We start from the raw sequence: 20,073 nt of genomic DNA, 5'->3' as shown, positions 1-20,073 counted from the left end.
TAATTTAGTCCTTTTAGTACTTTTTATCATGCTTAGCGCAATTACACATTCTCACCTAAAACTTACGGACTGTCAGTTCAAGGCATTATAATTACTAAAAGTCAGTTTGATATAACTGTATTATGTATTTTGCCTTAATTGTTTGCTGATCAAACTAAATCAATGAAGAGACATATTTAAATGTCGTATTTCAACTAATCTAAGATCCCATCTCATCAACTGAAAAAAATTAAAATAAAATTACACCAAAGAAATGTTGATAAATATGGGGCAATGTTTCTTTTGCATCCGGGTCTTAATAACAAAAGAAAAACAAGAATTGGCATGCAGTTCTTTTTTTTTTAAGGAACAATCCAGATCCTTAGACAGATATAATCAGGCCTTTGCCAGGTAATTATTTAATGCTAATGAATAAAAGTACACTGAGTTTTACATAACAGGATATTTCTTAATCATGATATTTTTCCCAGCGAGATACATAGAAATACATAATCATACATATCAAACATATATTACTGTCCACTTTGGAACCTTTTCTTGTACATGGCACGGCTACATTTTACTGCATAATTTCCAAATATATACACACATATGTCCATTCAAAAGGCAAAATTGGAATAATGCATTTCCCAAAAAAAATAATCTCCAAACCTTTTAGGAGAAGCACACTCAGGTGTCTGCCATTAGCTAATTATTGACAAAATATATTAAAACACTTATCTTGACTATTATTATTTATTATATTTATTTTGTCTTGACAATTTAAAAGGCAGCTGTCATTTGAAAATGGCATCCAAATTACTAGTTACTACTAGGTGTGTATATATATATATATATATATATACATATATATATATATATGTATTTACCCAGAACGTCTATTTATATGTAATGTACATGTGTACGCACATCTACATGCAGCGTGTTTTTGATCTTGCTGCGATTAGCAGACACTGCGATTGGTGACATTCAACACGCACTGGAACCTGACAGCCTCTGTATTCCTCTTATGATGGACGGGCCTGAGTAGATGCACCCTGTCCGTCAACATGACGGGCTTGTCAAATGTGTGCAGAGCTGTCCATCAAACAGAGAAGCCTGGAGATGGAACACAAATGAAGCAGGGCTGGGTGAAGGACAGGACTAGCTGATAGTGGAGAGTAGAGAATAGAGGGAAAGTGGCCACCAGTGTGCATCTCTTTTCTATCTACTTTTACAACTTTAGTGCGGGAGTACTCTTAACTAAAAAAAACTAAAATAAAAAAATAAAAAGTAGGGTGCAGTCTCCAGAGCGAATCCCTAAGGAAATGGCATTTTCTTCTCTTTTAAATGGAGGAAATGAAAGCAGAGCCGCTGGCGTTTTAAAGGCATCCAGCACAAAGGAGCATCTTTGCCGGAATCAAAGCGGAGCAGGTCAGAAGTGGCAGGCTCTGGCTCTGTTCTTTAGACTTAAATTACACAACAAGCTCATTAGAAGTCTGCATTAACTGACATTAAGACCTCCTCTCTCTCTCTCATCATTAGCTGGCGTGGGGAGACTCTAAGGTAGCTCAGGCCCCGTGTGTGCATACACGTGTGTGTGTGTGTACGTGTGTGTGTGCACTCCCATGGTTTGATGAGCGTGTCACTCCCTCACCCCAAACATGTCTCATTAAGAGTTCAGTGGAAGCACCTCCAGCACCCCCTTCCCCTCCCCTCCCTCTGCGCATTCCCCCTCTTTTTCAGCTGCTAATTAGGAGTCTTTTTCCCCTCCTCTTCTGCTCATCCCCAGTTACATCTGAGAGGGAGACGGATATGATTTTTCTTTAACCCAAAGGCCAACTTAATCAGCTGAATTAATGACTTTATTACCCATACTACCCCGGGCCATGCAGCCCATTCTCTCAGAGACACATAAGCAGCATGCCGCTCTCTTTCTTCCCTCGTGGCTTTTTCTTTACTTCCTTGCTGCATTATTCCTATACCATCCCACCCCACCCCACCCCACAGCCCCTTCTACCTTCATCTGTTCATCTTTCTGCTTTTAAATGGACATAGTGAGGTGTACCAAAGCATTTCCCACTCTCTAAAAAACTGAAATTCCATTCCAGGAAAGGAAATATACCTCCTCCATTCCACCCATTAAAAAACACTGATAATACACTTCAGTTCAGTCATCTCCGCAATTTGCGCCCGGCTCTGAAAAACATTAACGAGACAGTGAAAGATCCGTGTGACAGGAGGTTAATTGTTTTAAGCGAAACTGTGGAACAGGTGTTCGCGAACATTTTGATTTCGGAAAGCATTCATTATATCCAAACACCGTTTTCACGTATACATTCCATAATTGCGCTCCTTCGCTTAATGACGGAAAAAAAAGCGCCGTGTGTATTTGTCGTCTTGCCACAGACGTGTCATGTTTTTCACGCATGTGATAATTAAAGTCATTTTACCTTTATATTTCTGTATTCAGAAGCAGCTAATGTCTTAAAAACATACAAGCAATTAGATAAACACACTGAAAATACCTTTCCGGCACAAAATGTCACCATCAGAAGTATGCACAAATTAGTCCTTTAGTACTTTTATCAACTCAATTAATAAAAATAACAACAGCTCTGTGACCTGTAAGACATGCAATATAGTGCTTTTTAAAGGTTCCAAAGAATGCAATTAGTATTAGAAGTTTGATGTACAAAACAATAAGTACGTGAGTTTTACAATTTTCTTCTTTTTTTTTTACAGAGGCACCAAGAAAAGAGGAAACATTGCATTTTTGGTTGTTTTATCACATCAGAGAAAGCCTTTTACACTTGCTTTATACTTACACTTACTTTTATAACTGAGTCTTGTAAGGATGTGCTGCTCTCCAGTATCAACACCATGTTTTACCATAGTGACCGTTGCATGTGACGGTAGGGCGTATTTAGGTCAGTTTTGAGAGAATAAATATAACAAATTATCGCAGTTACGAAACAGTCCTGGGGTTTGGAAATTTGTTTGTTTTCCAGCACGTTTATGCTGGAAAGAAACAGTCTCATAGTATGTCAACTGCATGTACCCAACTTTCATTATTTAGCTTTCATTTTAAGGGCACAATTGTAGGGCACAATTAAAAGAAAAAAAATTGTTGAATCTATTTTTGTGCATTAAAGCACAGAATAGAAATAAGCAAATATTTTATAAGGCTCATCCAACTTCAGATATAACCTACCTGCATAGAGGGTGAGTTCCAATTGTGCCAATTGTGTACTTATTAAAATTATCAACTTGTTTTTGTTGACTAGGAAGTATACAATAGAGATAAGGTGTTAAAAAGTTAAGTATTTTTTGTATTCATACCTACTATACACACTCAGACCGTTCTGTATTTGTGAGCATGTGAGCATTTGTGAGGACACTAATATCCCACAATGCAATGTGAAACGAAAAGAAGCATTATTAAAAATAGCAGATAATGACAGTTGTGGCAGGAGAAGTTGCAGTAAGGTATGATGATGGCACAGCAACACTTCAGCACTTCCTGTTAGTATAAAACAGGTTAGAACATTAATAACTGTGTGCTCTAACCTGCCAAATCTGCACTAATAAAATGAGTACATAATATAATATACATCTCATCATGTAAATGTGTGTTATGCACAACTGCAATGCATCCATTCTGTTTCCCTATACAGCAGTAAAGAGAAGAAAAGGAAAATGGGGAAAAAAGTTTCTCCAAAAGCTGGAGCCTAACTTCTCAAATTATCATTCCATGTCTTCATCAACACAGTGTGAGAAGCACCGGTGTTTTTGTCAACTTCGGAGAACATTCCTGTGCCGCTGGCTTCCTTCCCCGAAGACTTATTAGCCAGTTACACCTGCAGACAAAGAGCATTAATATGAGGTGAAGACAATGCCTGCCTATCGCATCAAACACTTCCTCTCCCAGACAGGAAATGTGATGAGAAGTGAAGGTGCACTCCAGTCAAAGAGGAATTATTCATTAGCCCAAACTACCCCCCACCACCACCTCCTCCCATCCTCATCATACACATACACACACACACTCGTTCTTCTGCAGCTCTGGGCTGAATGAGGAATTGCTAATGAGCGATGGGTAAAACAGAAATAATTGGACGTCCTTGCACACGCGTCTCGGGTTGATGGTGATGTGCGATCAGAATAAATTGCGGAAAGATAACAAGATGGTTAGCGAGAGCGGAACACGGGCCTTTCAGTATTCAGTCAGACGTGTTTGTGAGCAGTTCACAGTTATTCACGCTTGAAACACTCAAACCTGTTTTACATTAGGCGTGTGCCTTGTGGAACTTGCTACTTCCATTCAAATCTTAGAGAAAGCCGGGAAACTGTGGCCACACAAAATCTAAATGATCCAGACCTCAGCAGATACCAATAAATTTCTGTCACAGTAAAAGCAGCAAAACATTCTTATATAAACACAGACCTTCATTTACACTGTTACAATAGATACAATAGAGGGACATGCCCCCTCAGCCCCAAATTATTAACTATGTATTATCATCATCTGTTCGTGATGTACAAGACTGCACTGTTACAGCAGAAAAATGTATTAATAATATTGTTTTTTTGTTTAGATTCAATTCTCAATTATAACATGTCTCAATGAGGTCTTGCCCCACAAAAATGCAAACAAGTAGAGATTCTGATTTGTGAGTTATGCCTGTAAAAAGGCATTTTAGAATAATATGTAGAATTTAAAACAAGAGGTAATAGTGTGTAATCATTGGTCATTTTGGGGACAGAAACAAGGAGCTATACTCTTTCAGCCACTAGACACGAGTCTACAGAACACTCAAACAATTCACTGTGTGCATGCTTTGTCTCCCCCATGTGTTCAGTAAAAAGAAGAGTCAAACAAAAGGCAAGATTCACATTCTTAAGATAATAAAAAGCAAAATAAAAAAGCGCAAGTTTTCAGGTGATTAACAGTTTAACAGATTAAAAGTAACATCAGAGTTTAGCTTTCCAGATGAGTCTAGAACAATTTTTTTTTCTTTTCTTTTTTTTTTGAGTGTCTGTTTTCATTTTTTCTCTTCATTACTGACCTTTATTTATTTAATGTGTGTCATAAATACATGACTGTAGTAGTGTGGATGGTGTGGTCAGTAGGTACCTCTGTTGAACAGAGGCTTGGAGATATAAGCTGATCAGCTGACAGCATTTATTGAAAAACGTATTAGCTCGGGGAAGACAAGTGGGATAAACTACCATTAAAGTCCTATCTGGACTGGATTAGTTTCTCAGGGGATACTGGGGTAAATTTAGTTTTTATGCGGGGGTCCTCTGTGATTTTATTCCCGTCCAGAACTACCATGTATTTGTTTTTCTCAGACGTCCACTGAGAACACCACAGGCAGAATGTACCTACTGCTTTTCGCTGAACTCCGTGGTCCTCCAGTAATTTTAGTCCCATCTGTATGCACATTTCTGAGTTTCGTGACTTCACGTTTAATTAAATAGCTATTTGTCCACTGCTCCGCACAAATATACACTTCAGGTGTGTGTTTCCATGAAGATACACGCAAACACAACAGTGAGTGGAAATGGAGGAGCTACTGAACACGAGGTCATGTGAATGAAAGCCAAAAAACAATTTTTTTCTCAATTGCAGTCCGGATGCAAGAGTTGTATCACTGAGTAGAAGTGTGAAATATTTTTCACAGACTACTCCCGTCCGGATAGAACTCAAGTTATATAGTATAATATCCCCCATTCATAACAGAGTCCTCAACCTCCTTAGCATCGACTAATATACTCAGTCTTACAGAGCTCATCCAGCCTCTCCTATTTCTCCCCCCCTAATGTACCATCTGTACCCCTTAAATACTCCCCACTCTGAACCAAAAATGGGTAACGTCTATAACAATCATACACACACAAACAAATGTATACATAACTGGTTATTCACTATAACATACAACATACTACGATATATAGAACAGGTACGTATAATATACAAAAAGATATAATCTCTTGCATTAACATATCTTTTTTTTTTTACACAAGTCACCTGGAACCCCTTACAGCACCAGAGATTTCCCCCCTACCCAATTAAGGGTATAAAAGCAGCCACTCCCGAAGGATACAGGTAAGTTACAGGTTAATAACAGGTTTGAAAACTGAAACATTATCATATAAATGCCATTTGAGGCGAACCTTCTGCTTATCATATTGCCTATAAGGTGCCTTAAAATGGAAATCTTTAATAATAAGAGCTTGATTGATGGAAGTCACATCATAAACCTCTTTACTGAAAAGAAATTCTGGTATAATTGATACGACCTTAAAAACAATCACTGTTAGCCTCTGATTAGTTTTAGACATTTAAACAAAGAGAGCACTGTATTCTATCAGGAGATCATTGCTGACATTACTTTAAGAGAGAGAAGGATAAAACTCAATTTAAATGTAAGTAAATTTAATGAAACCAATTTAATTCCAGCAACTTCTGTTGGTCCATCTAATCTACGTGTAAAGCGCAACACTGCCATCTAGTGGTCCCAATTAAGGTCTTGAAAAAAAAAAAAACAATCAGTGGTTTACAAAACCTGATAATGTCCCTAAAACTCATGTGTAGATGAACGAGTTGAGGCTACATACATGTTTAGGTATTTTTTTATTTATTTATTTACAAAATATATACATATAGTGCACTTTTGTAAAAAAAAAAAAAAAAAAAAGACAAGGTCAGGGACCCTCTGGAGGAAAGCAGTCCTATACTGTAATAAAATCTGCATACAGACATTTGCACAGCTCACCTTTAAAAACTAAGTGGAAATAAATAATGCTGACGCTGCTGACAGTGCATTAACCCTGAAGACATCCTGGAGTTCGTGTGAAAGCGTGAAAGCTCACAGTACTGATCTGTACTTGCAGGCGAACATGATCCAGACAGCACAAGCCGACTCAGGATACGCAAACACGCGGACCCTCACTGCCAGCCGGACGTGGTCTCCTCGACAGCACACAATCTCCTCACAGAAAGGTGACCTGTGCAGAGATGTGGGACTGATATTAGAAGACACTCAAAGCTCAATAAAACCATGAATCCTGCTTTGGTGTCTTGTGGGACTGATGTCTGTGGATGTAATAAAAGCTTGTGTGGAGAAAGCCTATGCTCTGTGCTCTGTTACAGAAGCGTTGTGATAAAAGGTGTGTACCTGAGACAGGTGGCGAAGGCTCTGCGTGCATTGCGGTGTAGGAAGTGAATAGGAAAGCCTTTAAAGGTGTGCCCGTCGGGTACGGCTCTCCTCACAGCATCCTGAAACTCCTCGTTTCCACACGACACCCCCGTACAGCGCTCCAGCTCATACGCAGCCAGAGCAGAGGACAGCAGGTAAGACAGGTGATCATCCCACACTGTAGCCAGACCAAGATCCTGAATGGCAGATAGAGAGAAAGCAAACAGAGGGATGAATGTTAAAAAAACAGAAAGAAGGAAGGAAAGAAAGAAAGTATGAAAGAAAGAAAGTTGACTTGATTTGTCAGAGAATGAGACAGTGATAGCTGTTAAAAGAGTTAAAGGTTAAAAGAAAGAGTGTGGATGACTGACAGTAGCTAGGTTTCTGGTCAAATATTACACATAATTCTAAAATTCTGTTGTCACAAAATGTTCTGTGATGTCACAAAATGTTATTTCTTTTTTTTTGACATCACAAAATGTTTTGTGATAATATAGAACATTTTGTGACATCACAGAACATGTCACAGCCATGTCACAAAATGTTCTGTGATGCCACAAAACGTTCTTTGAGGTCACAAAATGTTCTGTGATGCCACAAAATGTTTTCACATTACACATTTTTTGACATCACAAAACATGTTGAATGAGAGAGAGAAAGAGAGAGAGAGAGAAAGAGAGAGCATGTGAGAGTTGACAGAGACTGTAATATAAAACGTGAGAACACAACCTAAAAGAAAACAGAAGAAGAGAGAGAGAGAAATGAGAAAAGGAGTGAGAGTTGATTTGGAACAACTTAAAATGTGGTGAATGCAATAGTAGTTAAAAGCTAATAAGTAAAAAATATGACAACTACTGCACACTTTTGAACCTGATTTACCTGAACATTCCCCCAACTATTCCCTACATCTCCAGATCTATCCTACCTTTCTGTGCTCAGCCAGTAAGAAGCGCATCTCCAGCTCCAGCTGATTACTGGCCTCACTGGTCTGAACAGAGGAGGAGCAGAGAGGGGGCAGTGGGGGGAGGGAGGAGGTGGATCCAGGAGCACAAACTGATCGTACTGCGTCCTCACTCATAGCCTTCCAGCGTGAACCATCCGTAAATTCAAACACACACAGCTCCACAGAGTCTGACGGCTGGCAGTTCGCCAGAAACGTCTTGTGGTTAAAAACACAGCCGATGGTGCGGTAAGGGTATGTGGGTTTGGGCTGAGGAACCATTGGAGGGGCTTCAGGGTCTATCGGCTGATGTAGGTACCTGAGGAGGAAAGCAGGCGTGTTGTTTTGAAAAGAAGACATACAACCAATAGTACGTCAAAAGCTACAGAAGGCTAATAATAAAGAAACTGTTGTATTTTTACTGGGAATTTCATGGCAAGTATGAACCTGAACAATACCAGTAAAGATAATTGATGAATGTTATGAGTTTTAAGTGCGGTGTATGTTGAAACAGACAATACAGAACATTTTGTGAGAGAGAGAGAGAGAGAGAGAGAGAGAGAGAGAGCGAGAGAGAGAGGGAGAGCGAGAGAGAGAGAGAGTGTGTGAGAGTTGACAGAGATTGTAATATAAAAAGTGAGTTAACTTAAGAGAAAATAAGACGGAGAGTTTATAAGTTGTGTATGAGTGTGAGTGAGAGTGAGAGTGAGAGAGTGGGAGAGGGAGAGGGAGAGAGATGACGGAGATTGTAATATAAAAAGTGAGTTAACTTAAGAGAAAATAAGACAGAGTTTATAACTTGTGTATGAGTGTGAGTGAGAGAGTGGGAGAGGGAGAGAGATGACTGAGATTGTAATATAAAAAGTGAGTTAACTTAAGAGAAAGTAAGACAGTTTACAACTTGTGTGTGAGTGAGTGAGAGTGAGGGAGTGAAAGTGAGAGTCAGAGTGAGAGAAAGAAAGAGAGAGAGAGAGAGAGAAAAGAAATTAGAAAAGGAGTGAGTTGATTTGGAACAACACAAAATGTAGTGAATGCAATAGTACTTAAAAGTCAATTAGTAAATAGTACAACAACTACTGCACACAAGAGCGCACCTGTTTGCACTATTGCACACGTATGACCAAGGTGATTATGATACATGTTGAAACAGACTGCATGTGTACAGTGTGGTATAAGTGTAAGTCTACTACCTGTGTGCAGTCAGGCTCTCCCAGAAGGTGACGGTTCCATCTGTCCCACAGGTCATCACCCATGTGTGAGGGGTGTTTTTGGATTTGGTGCCTACACAAACATAAGCATCCAGACCAAAGCCTAGTAGCAGACTACACAGCAGTGTGGCATGGTCTTCACAATCACCCTGCCAAAAAAAACAAAACAAAAAAAACAGAACAAACTTTGTTTTTTTTTTTTTAATCACAAAAATGCCCCAAACTATTGTGATATTATTTTAGGGCTATATGGGCCATCAGGGTACAACTCTTTTGCAGTTTATAGCAAAAGAAAGATTCATACTGTTTTCATTTTCCATTAAATATCTACTAGGGACAGATTATATCTGTTAGATATCATTTATTTTACTTCAATCCCTGATATATATGGATATATGGAGTGCATTATTATCATCATGATATGTTAAATAAATGACTTTTGTTTAAATCTGGTGAAAATCTCAATTATGGGTGTGCCAAATCATGTCGTATGCAATAATAATATTACCAAGTCAACGTTTTCCCAAATCTCCAAGAATATAGTTCTAAAAAATACCCTGACACATTATGATATTATTTTAGGGCCATATCTCCCACCCTAATAAGAAGGATGCTTTGATTCTTCCTGTTATTTACTTTCTTCCTCCTACCCCAAAAAAGGGCTGACTAGTATGCGGAGAACACATTCTTATATGGATTGGGGAAAAAAAAAAAAAAAAGAAAATCACTCTTAAAAGGTAATATACATCAATGTATTCATATATATGCCCCCTTTTTCTCCTTCTTTTCTGAGATCAGGCAGACAGATGTTTCATGTGGATCATTAATCATGTTGATGGTTTTGAATTATTACTATTTTAGGTTGTGTTTTGCTTTCTTTTTTAAATACATTTATTAAGGTCTAAAATGGTCTGTTTAGTGTGGTGGCATTAAGTGGCAGGCTGAGTAATTAACAAGAAAAATTGAATAAAAAAGTCTATGCATGTAAATGTACATTTATAGATGCTCTGTAACCTCTTTTTATTTATTCTTTTGATTTTTATCTTACCCAATAAAAATGGTAATTATGCATTTCAGTGCACTTGGATTTTTAAACGTGTGAAAGCAAACAAACCAAGAGAAAAACACTGAGTTTATGGAGGAGTAAATAATCCTGAATTTCTGCACAGTGTAATATATAAGATCTTAAGCACTGCAGCAGGATGAGAGTGTTGAACAGCACACTCTTTACAATACTACTATGTGCAGGCAGTCAAGTGTTAAAGTGTTATTTTGTTTTATTTTAGTGTAGTTTTTCATTTAAAGTTTTGAAGATGTTTAATACAATTCCAAAATGAGACAAATGTACCAAGATTTAGAAAATATAATATATTCCATGAAATACATGGAAGAGAAGTGATTTTGATTTGAGTTTGTTACCTTGTTTCGACAGAGGAAGGCCATCATGGTACACCACTGCTCCTGCCGTGCTCCTCCTCCCACCACAGGCGCTCTTTCCTGGACCAGAAGACTGACAAAGCGAGCAGCCTGGCGCGGGCTTTCCAACAACCGACCAGCACGCAACACACGCACGTATGAACACACCGGCCGGTTTACACCATTTTCATCCTAAAATACAAGTAACACACACTGCTTTCACAGGGATATGTGGATGAATAAAGAGAGAGATGAGGTAGAAAAAGGGAATGAGGGGTAGAGGGACAAATAAGACCATGAAAATCCAAAAGCTTAAAGCTTACATGTACACTAATAGCACATTTTTACATTTTTCATGATCCCTTCGTCAAAAAAGTGTAAAGCAAAGTTTTTGTGCATTAGGCAACAAGTGGTCCAGTAGTCTAAAGTGCTGCCACTATGACCGAGAGATCTCTGGTTCGAATCCCAGTCATATAGCTTGCCATCAGCTACAGGAGCCTGGAGAGAGCACAATTGGCCTTGCTCTCTCTGGGTCGGTAGAAGGTGTTCTTTCCCCTCATCACTCCGTAAGAGTGATGTCAATCAGCACAAGACATCTGTGAGCTGATGTATCAGAACCGAATCTCTGCGCTTTCCAGTTCCAGCAGTTTGAAAAGAGGCAGTAGTTGACTTCATGTGACAGCCTGTGCTAGTCTTTACTCTCCTGGTGTTGTGGCATAGTTAGTGATGGGGGGATATACAGCTGAGTAGCAGCTGAATGGGTGGGACAATTGACCAAGCTAAGTTAAGAGAAAATGGGAAAAAATGTGAAAGAAAAAAAAGTTGTTTTGCATCAACAATGACAATGAATATGTAACTAAAATATTGTTTTGTTTTTTTGTTTACCATTCCAGCTATAATTTAATTTCTGCTACTCACCTGGGCAAAGATCTTGACTAGTTTGGACTGATGGGAGGGTCTTATCTCTAAGAACTCTCTCCACCACTGCTTGGCATAGACCAGAAATAAACGCTCCTTCTCTGCAGTTTTCTGACGCTCCAGTGATTGCTGTAAACAGTGAGGCAATAAGCATGCAACAATAATATCACAATATGGACTACTGTATTTTTCACACTATAATGCGCACTGGATTATAAAGTGCCTTATTTTTTAAATTAAACGAGTTCTGGATGTTAATCTACACAGAGCGCTTCCATTTATCTATAGTAAACTTAGATTTCCAGATTTTCACTAAGGCTGGCCAGACAGCCCTATATAAGGAACGCCGAGTATTTTGGTTACCCAGGGCGATATTAGCTAGCGGTTCGTCCCACGTAGTTTGTTTTAACACGGTAAACGGGACAGCTACAGTCAAATATACTCGCCTCTGAATGACGGGAGAGCTAACTAGCGCTTAGCGTGGTTAGCGGGTAATGCTAATGCTGCTTCAGCAGTGCTAGCCGGGGTAAGCAGCAGGCTACAGGCTGCTAATACTCACCTCTGAATGGCAAAAGAGCTAGTGCTTAGCGCAATTTGCAGCTAATGCTAATACTGCTCCATACTGTCTCAAGTCTCTGTGCTGGAGAACTAAACTATAAAGTTGCACTTCAGCAGAGTGGCTTTACTGCTCCTCACAACCTGACTGGTAAAATTCATACATAAGAAGCACTGGATTATGAGACGCACTGACAATTTTTAGGAAAATTAAAAGATTTTAAGTGCAACTTATAGTGCAAAAAATACGGTGCACTAAACAAATCACTATTATGTCAACAAATCACGATTAACTCAATTAAAATGATGGTTAGAGTTGTGCAATGCTGAGGAGATAATAAAGAATACTTTACCTGTGTGCTGATTACTTCAGGGCTCAGAGTCTCACTAAGGGGAGGATACATCTCCAATTTGATGTTAAGAACCCCAGCTGGAACCTTACACTCACTACCTATAGGAACCACACCCACACAAAAACAGAACGATACAATGAATGTCAATGAAAGTGTCTTAACCACACCAGCCAAAGCAAATATAAAATAAATAAATGACCAAGCTTTTTAGGTCTAGAAGTGAATTTTCTCACCTACACCAAGCAGCTCCACAGACACTGTTGTCTTTCCACTGGGTGCACTGAGGACAGACCGCCAGTCCAGGAAATAGGAAGAGACAAGTGTTGTATCTCCAGAAGTGTCCGTTTTGATCATCACCATGTGCACTGGGTCACAGATGGACAACATGGTGGTGGCATCAGCCATTTTACCGGCATCCCCTGGTCCAGAAATAGAAACACACATTTTCATAAGATCTATCAAAATTACAATATATAAAATATAATATATTTCCATCTGCATTACTGGATATTTCTTCTATATGACATATCAATCTTAGGTATTTAAAAACAATTATAATCTCTCTCTCTCATGTTATTTGTTAATATATTTATGTTTCTTTCAATTTACTGTAAGTGTATATGGCAATTGTACAAGCAAAAACACACTTATTTCTGAGATAATTAGATAATTAAATAGATATCCAAAAAGTCTATTAATTATAGGGACGTATTTTGAATAAATGTTTATATTTGCCGTTTCATAGAATGCGCATTTCTTTTTACAATACATTGTTTTAAGGTTACATTATTTATTTTGCTACATCATTATTATTTTATTTAAATCAGAGCTTTGGTAAGTTATTGTTCATAAATATTTTTTTGGTCATTGCTGATTGCATAAATATTTATTAAAAAAACATTTTTATATCTCACCAAGAATATCCTTATCACAAAAATACCCTGAAACTTTATTCTATTATTTTATTATATATCATATATGTATTATATATATATATATATATATATATATATATATATATATATATATATATATATTTATTTTTTTATTATATTATTACACTTTCCTCTACTGAATACACAACTTTAACATCCCAGTACTTTAGGAAACTACTGTTGTTATAGACACTGTAATACTGTTTCTCTACATCTACTCAGAAATTCTATCAGAAAGAATAGGAAACACAGAGGTACAGGTGTCTGAGTGCTGTGAGATACCTGGGCTATCTCTGTGCACTTCAAGAAGGAAGCCCTCCTGCAAGTCTGGCTCACAGGCACACGGCACTGGCTTGGAGCGAAAGCGCTGATTGCGGAAGTGTAGGTGGAGCGTTAAGGTAGAGCACACCTGACCAGGTAGAGGCTCTGGCTCCTGTAGATGCTCAAGAAAGGCTTTGCCCCCCAGGACCTGCAGGTACAGGTATCTTCTCAATGGACTGATATTCACTAGTGGAAAAAAACAGAAAACACAAAATCTGAAACAATAGTTTGGTTAATTAATGAACATCATGACTGTTTGTGTCATATTAGACATATAAACTGCACCTTCTAAACACTACACGGGACTCACTTGTTTTAGGTTGTGTTATGTTCTTCTCAGAGAGGCGAGGTTGAGATGTGTTGAGAGCATCTGCTTCTATTTGTGATTCTGTCTAAAGAAAACATAATCCCTAAAACTTTGTAGTAACACCAACAATCATAGAATTGAAGTAAAAAAATATAGCAGAATAGCAAACAAAACCATAAATTAGGTATCCAAAATGTGATTCAAAACTGTCAGAATGTTGTGTATATATATATATATATATATATATAAAACTCAAATTCCCAGTACAAACAAAGACAGATACAGAAATATGGCACACTATCAGTGGTCTATTGCTGCCAGGACACTAAAGATATAGATTAATCCTGGACCACAGTGAAATACTGATGGTAAATCACCACTTTAAGGGAAATTTGTTGAGGCTAAGGTATAACCTGGTCTGTCACAGTACAACTTTTGTTATATTTTGAGTTGTGGGTAATCTGGCCTCCTGTATCATTAAAAACTTTTTAAAGGGGCCTCAGCTCAAACTTTAAAAAAAATGGGAGGGGTAGCTTCGGAGAGGCACTGGGTGATGTATGGGTTTAGAGGCAGGGCAGGAGGGAGATCTGATTGGCTGAGCAGCAGCAGCAGCAGCAGTGTGCCTATGATAGCAGTGAGAAGCAGATGGTTGGACGTCACTGACTGATTGACTGATTTGCATGTTCCGATGTGTCTGCATACCCAAGTACAGCGACACATCATCCTCACCTGAAAGGGCACTGCAGAGGCGGAAATTACCACAATAAAAGCGCTTTTTAAAAATAGTTTAGGGTTCAGTAGTTCAGTAACTCTCTTCCTAAGCACTAAGGCTGTGTATTGGCAAGAACAGTCAGCAATGTTTGCTTGTGGGCTAAAAAAATAAATATTAAAAAGGTCTGTATTAAGTATCTTACCACATTAACAAAACTCAGCTCCTTCATGGCCTCCTCTACAATGCCTCTGCGCTGGAGAGCAGTGAGAAAGTCTTCCTCAGAGAGTGGTCGTTCTCCACGGTCCCCTTCAGCTTGCAGCGTCTCCGCAAGGACACCTCGAATTTTCCCATGGATATCCATCTGATCATATAATCATTAATATTACTGACTGGATCCACAGACATGTGCATCAAACCACATCCACATGAACATAAACTTCAGGATCAGTAAAAATATCAAATTGGAATGATAAACAGTAAAAACAGGAAAATACAGCATCCACAGTGTAATTTGTCCAGTGTATTATTTGCACCTCTTGATTAAGATAAGAACTAAATCTGGAGAGGGTAACCATAACTGTGACACAACGCTGTGAAATAGTCATCTACTTTAAAATAAAGTTTTTAATAAATTAGGTACATATTTATTTACTAAATATCACAATTATCACATTTAAACATCTTCTGGGCATTTAAAGGGCAATTAGATCCCACATCCAGCTGTTTCTTTTATTTTAAAATGATGAAGGATATGGCAGAAATAACTGACTAATCAACTAATCAAAAAAACACCAGATTAGTCCACTACCAAAATAATTATTAGTTGCAGCCCTTTCCACCAGTATGACCTACCTGACCTATCTGGTTAACCAGCTTTAACAGTATGATCAACTTTACTCCCAGCTTGATCAAGTTCTTCAGGCTTATAGAAGATCTAATCCATCAAACTCAAATGAACATGTACAGTTTTTGGGCTGAACAATAAGCATTAACACTGCAATAAGTGCATGCTTAACAGCCACATTGAAGGTTTTGCAATGTGTTTATTTGTATGTTAGTTCACATATAAAACAGAGAACAGTATTTAGGTCAGTCATGCTATGACCAATGCCTGTGACCTATACACACAGTGTGAACTGCAGTAGGTGAAAAAAGCATGTATTTCCGATGGAAGACTAAAACATGATAATTACAAAATAGTTGTCTTTTTTAAAAAGGGTATAATTGCTTTGTTATGATATTTTACTGTCATTATAATAATAGTGGCATTTAATAGTTTTAACATTATAATAATATGGTTTATTGCAAGCATTTCTGGGATGATGAATCATACACAAAATAATGCTATATGATTAGTCTTATTATGTTATTATATTATGAGTTTTGAATATATATGTTCCAATGTCCAAAACACCGGACCCTACTATGCTAGCGGTGGTGATAAATGATAAAGTTATGGTAAGCAACCTTACTGAAGCTTAGTGATTACCTGTTCAACATAAACATAGCCAACTCACCTGTTGCTATGGCTGCAGCACCCTGTCTGTGTGCTGTTGTCTTTACCTGGCAATCCTGAGTGTGGAAATTGGATTGTGGGAATAACAGTGGGCAGGCTTCAAGCCTAAAAACCCACACAGATTTTCCAGAGTACTGCACAGTCTTTGCTGACAAGAGCTGCCAGTGTTTAAACTCAGCATGTTTCTGTAATATCGGATGATACATCCTGGTCAAAATACCGTTTAACTGTTAGTCCTTAATGGTCCTTTAAGTAGTAACAACTTAAGCTGTAGCTGCAGTAGTAGCAGCAGTATGAAGCTCTAGATCATTTTAAACAGTATCAGTGGTGGCTAGATGTATTATTAAGGGAAAGTGTCAATAGTGAATGATGATATCTAGCTAAGTTAGGTTAGTAACCTACATGTAGAGTGTAATTATTGTAGTTCAATTCGTTAGCCACTCAGCAACCGGTGCTCCTGCTGCTCCACAGCTCTCTGAGCCCAAACCTGATTCAAACACACACTTAGTTGCAGTCAGGCCAGACAATCAGTTAGCAAACAGAGAGAACCTGGGCGACATACGTTACCTTCATTAAATGATCCTGGATGATCTGCTTCAGTTCTGACGCTTTCTCCGGTGGAAGAGACATGTTTAAACCAGTTTAAAGTGTATCTAAAACAATAAAACGACTAAATTAAACTTAGTGTTTTCAAGTCAGTATCCAAAACTCTTAAGACAAACTCGTATTTAGTGGTTTATTACAGCTACATTGTTCAGTGTCGCTGTTTATTTCAGTTATGTGTCAGATGTCACAATCAGCAGCTCCGCCTCCTCCCCTTCGCCAGTTTAAATCCTGGCGGAAAGGCCAGCGGGAGACTGGCTTCTTCGAAAGCCGCACTATTTTACCACGTTTTAAAACATTTTAGACAAATCGTTAAATACTAATGTAATTCATAACTTGATCTAAGATTATAATTTAAAATTGGACCACACGTATTGCTTAAGCGTCGGTTTAAGCTATCTACAATTCAGTCAGGCGATACTTGGACAGCTATAAAATGCTGTCATGTTCCAAAGACCCTTTTGTAGTTTTTTTTCTGCAGAGTGTAGTTAAAAAACGATTCTGGTCTCCTTCATTCTTGTTTAAAGCTCTGTCAGAGATTTATTGTTGGTGCTCTTTTATTTATTCTTTTTTGGGGGTTTGTAGCTAAATACATCCCTTTTAAAAGGAAGTACGTAATGTATAATACGAACGTTTGACCAACCAATATGGCTAAATATGGTATTCTCTTTGAAATTACCTTTAAAATATAAAAAATGTCCTATTCATTGGTCTTATTTATTCACTAACAAATAGAAAATATAAGGTTTATTTAAATATAAACTGGTCGATATGAATGTCAAACTCATGCTTACAGTGAATTTCACTAACAGCAAAGAACATTGATTAAACATTTATTTTTGGTTGCATTTTTTTTGTTGATAATGAAAAACATCCGTTTTTCAACATTACCGGATTAGGCATCATTATATACAGCTCTGGAAAAAAATAAGAGACCACTTAAAAATAATGTGTTTCTTTGATTTTACCAAATGTAAAAAATCTGGAATATAATTAAGAGGAAGATGGATGATAAAGCCATCAAACCAACTCTGAATTGCTCTCTTTATTTTTTCCAGAGCTGTATATAAAGTAGCTTCAAATATTACCTCACTATATTAGCCTCACAACACCAGGGTAAGTATAAGCCTAAATTGTGCCTAAAGTATTAGTGTTAATGCATGTTCACTACGTTAGCCTCATAACTCAGGGTAAGTTTCCACTAATTGTTTGCTAATTAGCTACATTAGCCTCATATTTTCATGGTGTGATGGCGCTAATGTAAATACATTTTAGTAAGCTACATTAAGCTCATGAAAAAGTTTAAATACAAGCTTCCACTACTTGTTAGCTAACAACATTAGCCTCTTCGGTCTAGTGCTAATTTGTGGGGTATGAGTTTTCACTAGGTGTTATTTAGCTAGCTTTTCAGTTTCAGAGTTATTAAACACTTAAGAAAGCTTATTTTGTTTTATTTTAAGTAAGTTTGCCTTTTCATTTATATGTGAAAAGTACTAGGAAATAAAAACAATTCAGGGTAAATATTATTTACTGCAAATTACTCTCATTTTATGGCTTTTACAGATTTGTCATGGCAGTGAAAAATGTTACTGTAAATGTTACTAGTTTACAGTAAAAGTTTTGTTAACATTTGTTAAAGTAATTTACTGGCAGTTTTTTTACAGTAAATTCTACAGCAGTGTTTTACAGTGTACATGGCATGTACATGTCATGACCAATACTGACACGTGGATCTTATATAGCTAAACATATAAATTTAAAGAAATTACTTTTAAACATGAGTTGTAAAATATAATGAGCAAAAAAAAAAATTCTCTGTTGTGACAAAAAGTTAGGACACCCCCACATTTATTACTATTTATTATTACTAATTAGAATAAGGATAGGCAAATTAACCTGAATCAGCTAATCATAATAGACCCTTCACATAGTGCACCTAGTAGACCAAAACCTTCTTCTGTTTGCAGGACTGTTGATCATGATGTGTGAGAGAAACTGGAGATCAAGCTCAGCTTCTGGCCTCAAAGCACTCATCCCTGTACCTGAACTGAAACAAACCATGTCCGCTGTGGAGACACAAGCAGAGACCCCAAACATGAGTAAGAGAGAGAGAGAGTACAGAGCTGTGACAGAATGAGAGGAAGACAGATGGACAGGAAAGGTAAATGTCAATACAAATACTTGCTAAAAGTTTGCAAATAAGAAGAAGTTCACAATTGAGGGAGACATGAGAAATTTTTGACTGACCCTCTCTTGTGTTAACAATACAAATGCACTGATATTAACAAACAAATACTACCTGATATAGTTAAATAATAACGATAGTAGACTCATTGCTAAGCCTGGGGCATTTACCCAAAGCCTTTCAACTAGCAGTAATTAAACCATTGATAAATAAACCATATGGAGTTCCCAGCAGGACTTTACCAGGACATTTCCAGTTCATATTAACCACCAAGCAGCACCCAAAAAACGACCTGCTTACCTTTCCACCACTGCTAGTAATATTTTTCTTACTGTAGTTACTTAAGGCAGGATAACAGAGGGAAGAAAAAGTTGTAGGAGACAAACCTTTATGTAGTGGACTTTATTATTACTTTATGTAAAAATAAATGCATTTTTAATAGAGAAAATGACCAAAATAAAAACAGAAATAGTATTTGTCCTGCTGTCCAATGTCACATTGGCCAAAAATTGAGTAATCTAGGTCGGTAAACAGGAAAGCAAATACAAAAAACATGCACTTTTGATAGTACATTTCTCTTAAGTTCTATAAGATACACACATATAAGTATATGTATACTGTAATTACTGTAGAGAGCACCATAAAACACAAGTGCAATATAAGATCATTGTTTCTAGGTGACCAGAGTGTAAAATTATACAATTTGTGTTCAGAGATTTGCAAAACTGTGTTTTATAATGACAGTTGACTGAGAACACATAGACTTGTACCTAACATTTTGCAATTTAGAGCTATGTTTGTGATACACCAGTTTTCAGAATTTTGTGTATGCAATGGAGAAAACTGTTTCTCCTATTTAAAATGCTTTGGATTCAGAACGTTATTCCCGTATGAATGGTTTACGATGCACAACCATAGAA

At 37.5% G+C, this 20,073-nt stretch overlaps 1 protein-coding gene across 2 annotated transcripts; it reads right to left on the bottom strand.

Annotated features, from left to right (window-relative positions):
* Nucleotides 1–6,602: 6,602 nt before the first annotated feature.
* On the bottom strand, nt 6,603–17,197 carry cep76 (centrosomal protein 76). Of its 2 annotated transcripts, XM_007250445.4 has the most exons (12): nt 16,933–17,197; nt 15,052–15,210; nt 14,141–14,222; nt 13,792–14,016; nt 12,808–12,993; nt 12,575–12,672; nt 11,667–11,795; nt 10,752–10,940; nt 9,315–9,481; nt 8,110–8,443; nt 7,164–7,381; nt 6,603–6,993 (listed from the first exon to the last, which is right to left on the bottom strand). In XM_007250445.4, the coding sequence occupies exons 1-12, from the start codon at nt 16,993–16,995 to the stop codon at nt 6,855–6,857; spliced, it is 1,989 nt and encodes a 662-aa protein (XP_007250507.1). In that variant the 5' UTR covers nt 16,996–17,197; the 3' UTR covers nt 6,603–6,854. The 2 variants fall into 2 exon arrangements, with proteins under 2 accessions (XP_007250507.1, XP_022529202.1); XM_022673481.2 differs by lacking the exon at nt 16,933–17,197 and having other exon boundaries at nt 14,141–14,218; nt 15,052–15,140.
* Between the last annotated feature and the right edge of the window lie 2,876 nt (nt 17,198–20,073).

This window comes from Astyanax mexicanus, chromosome 6 (genome assembly GCF_023375975.1).
Source record: "Astyanax mexicanus isolate ESR-SI-001 chromosome 6, AstMex3_surface, whole genome shotgun sequence".
Classification (NCBI taxonomy): Eukaryota; Metazoa; Chordata; class Actinopteri; order Characiformes; family Acestrorhamphidae; genus Astyanax; species Astyanax mexicanus.
This window is presented reverse-complemented; position numbering and strand designations above follow the sequence as displayed.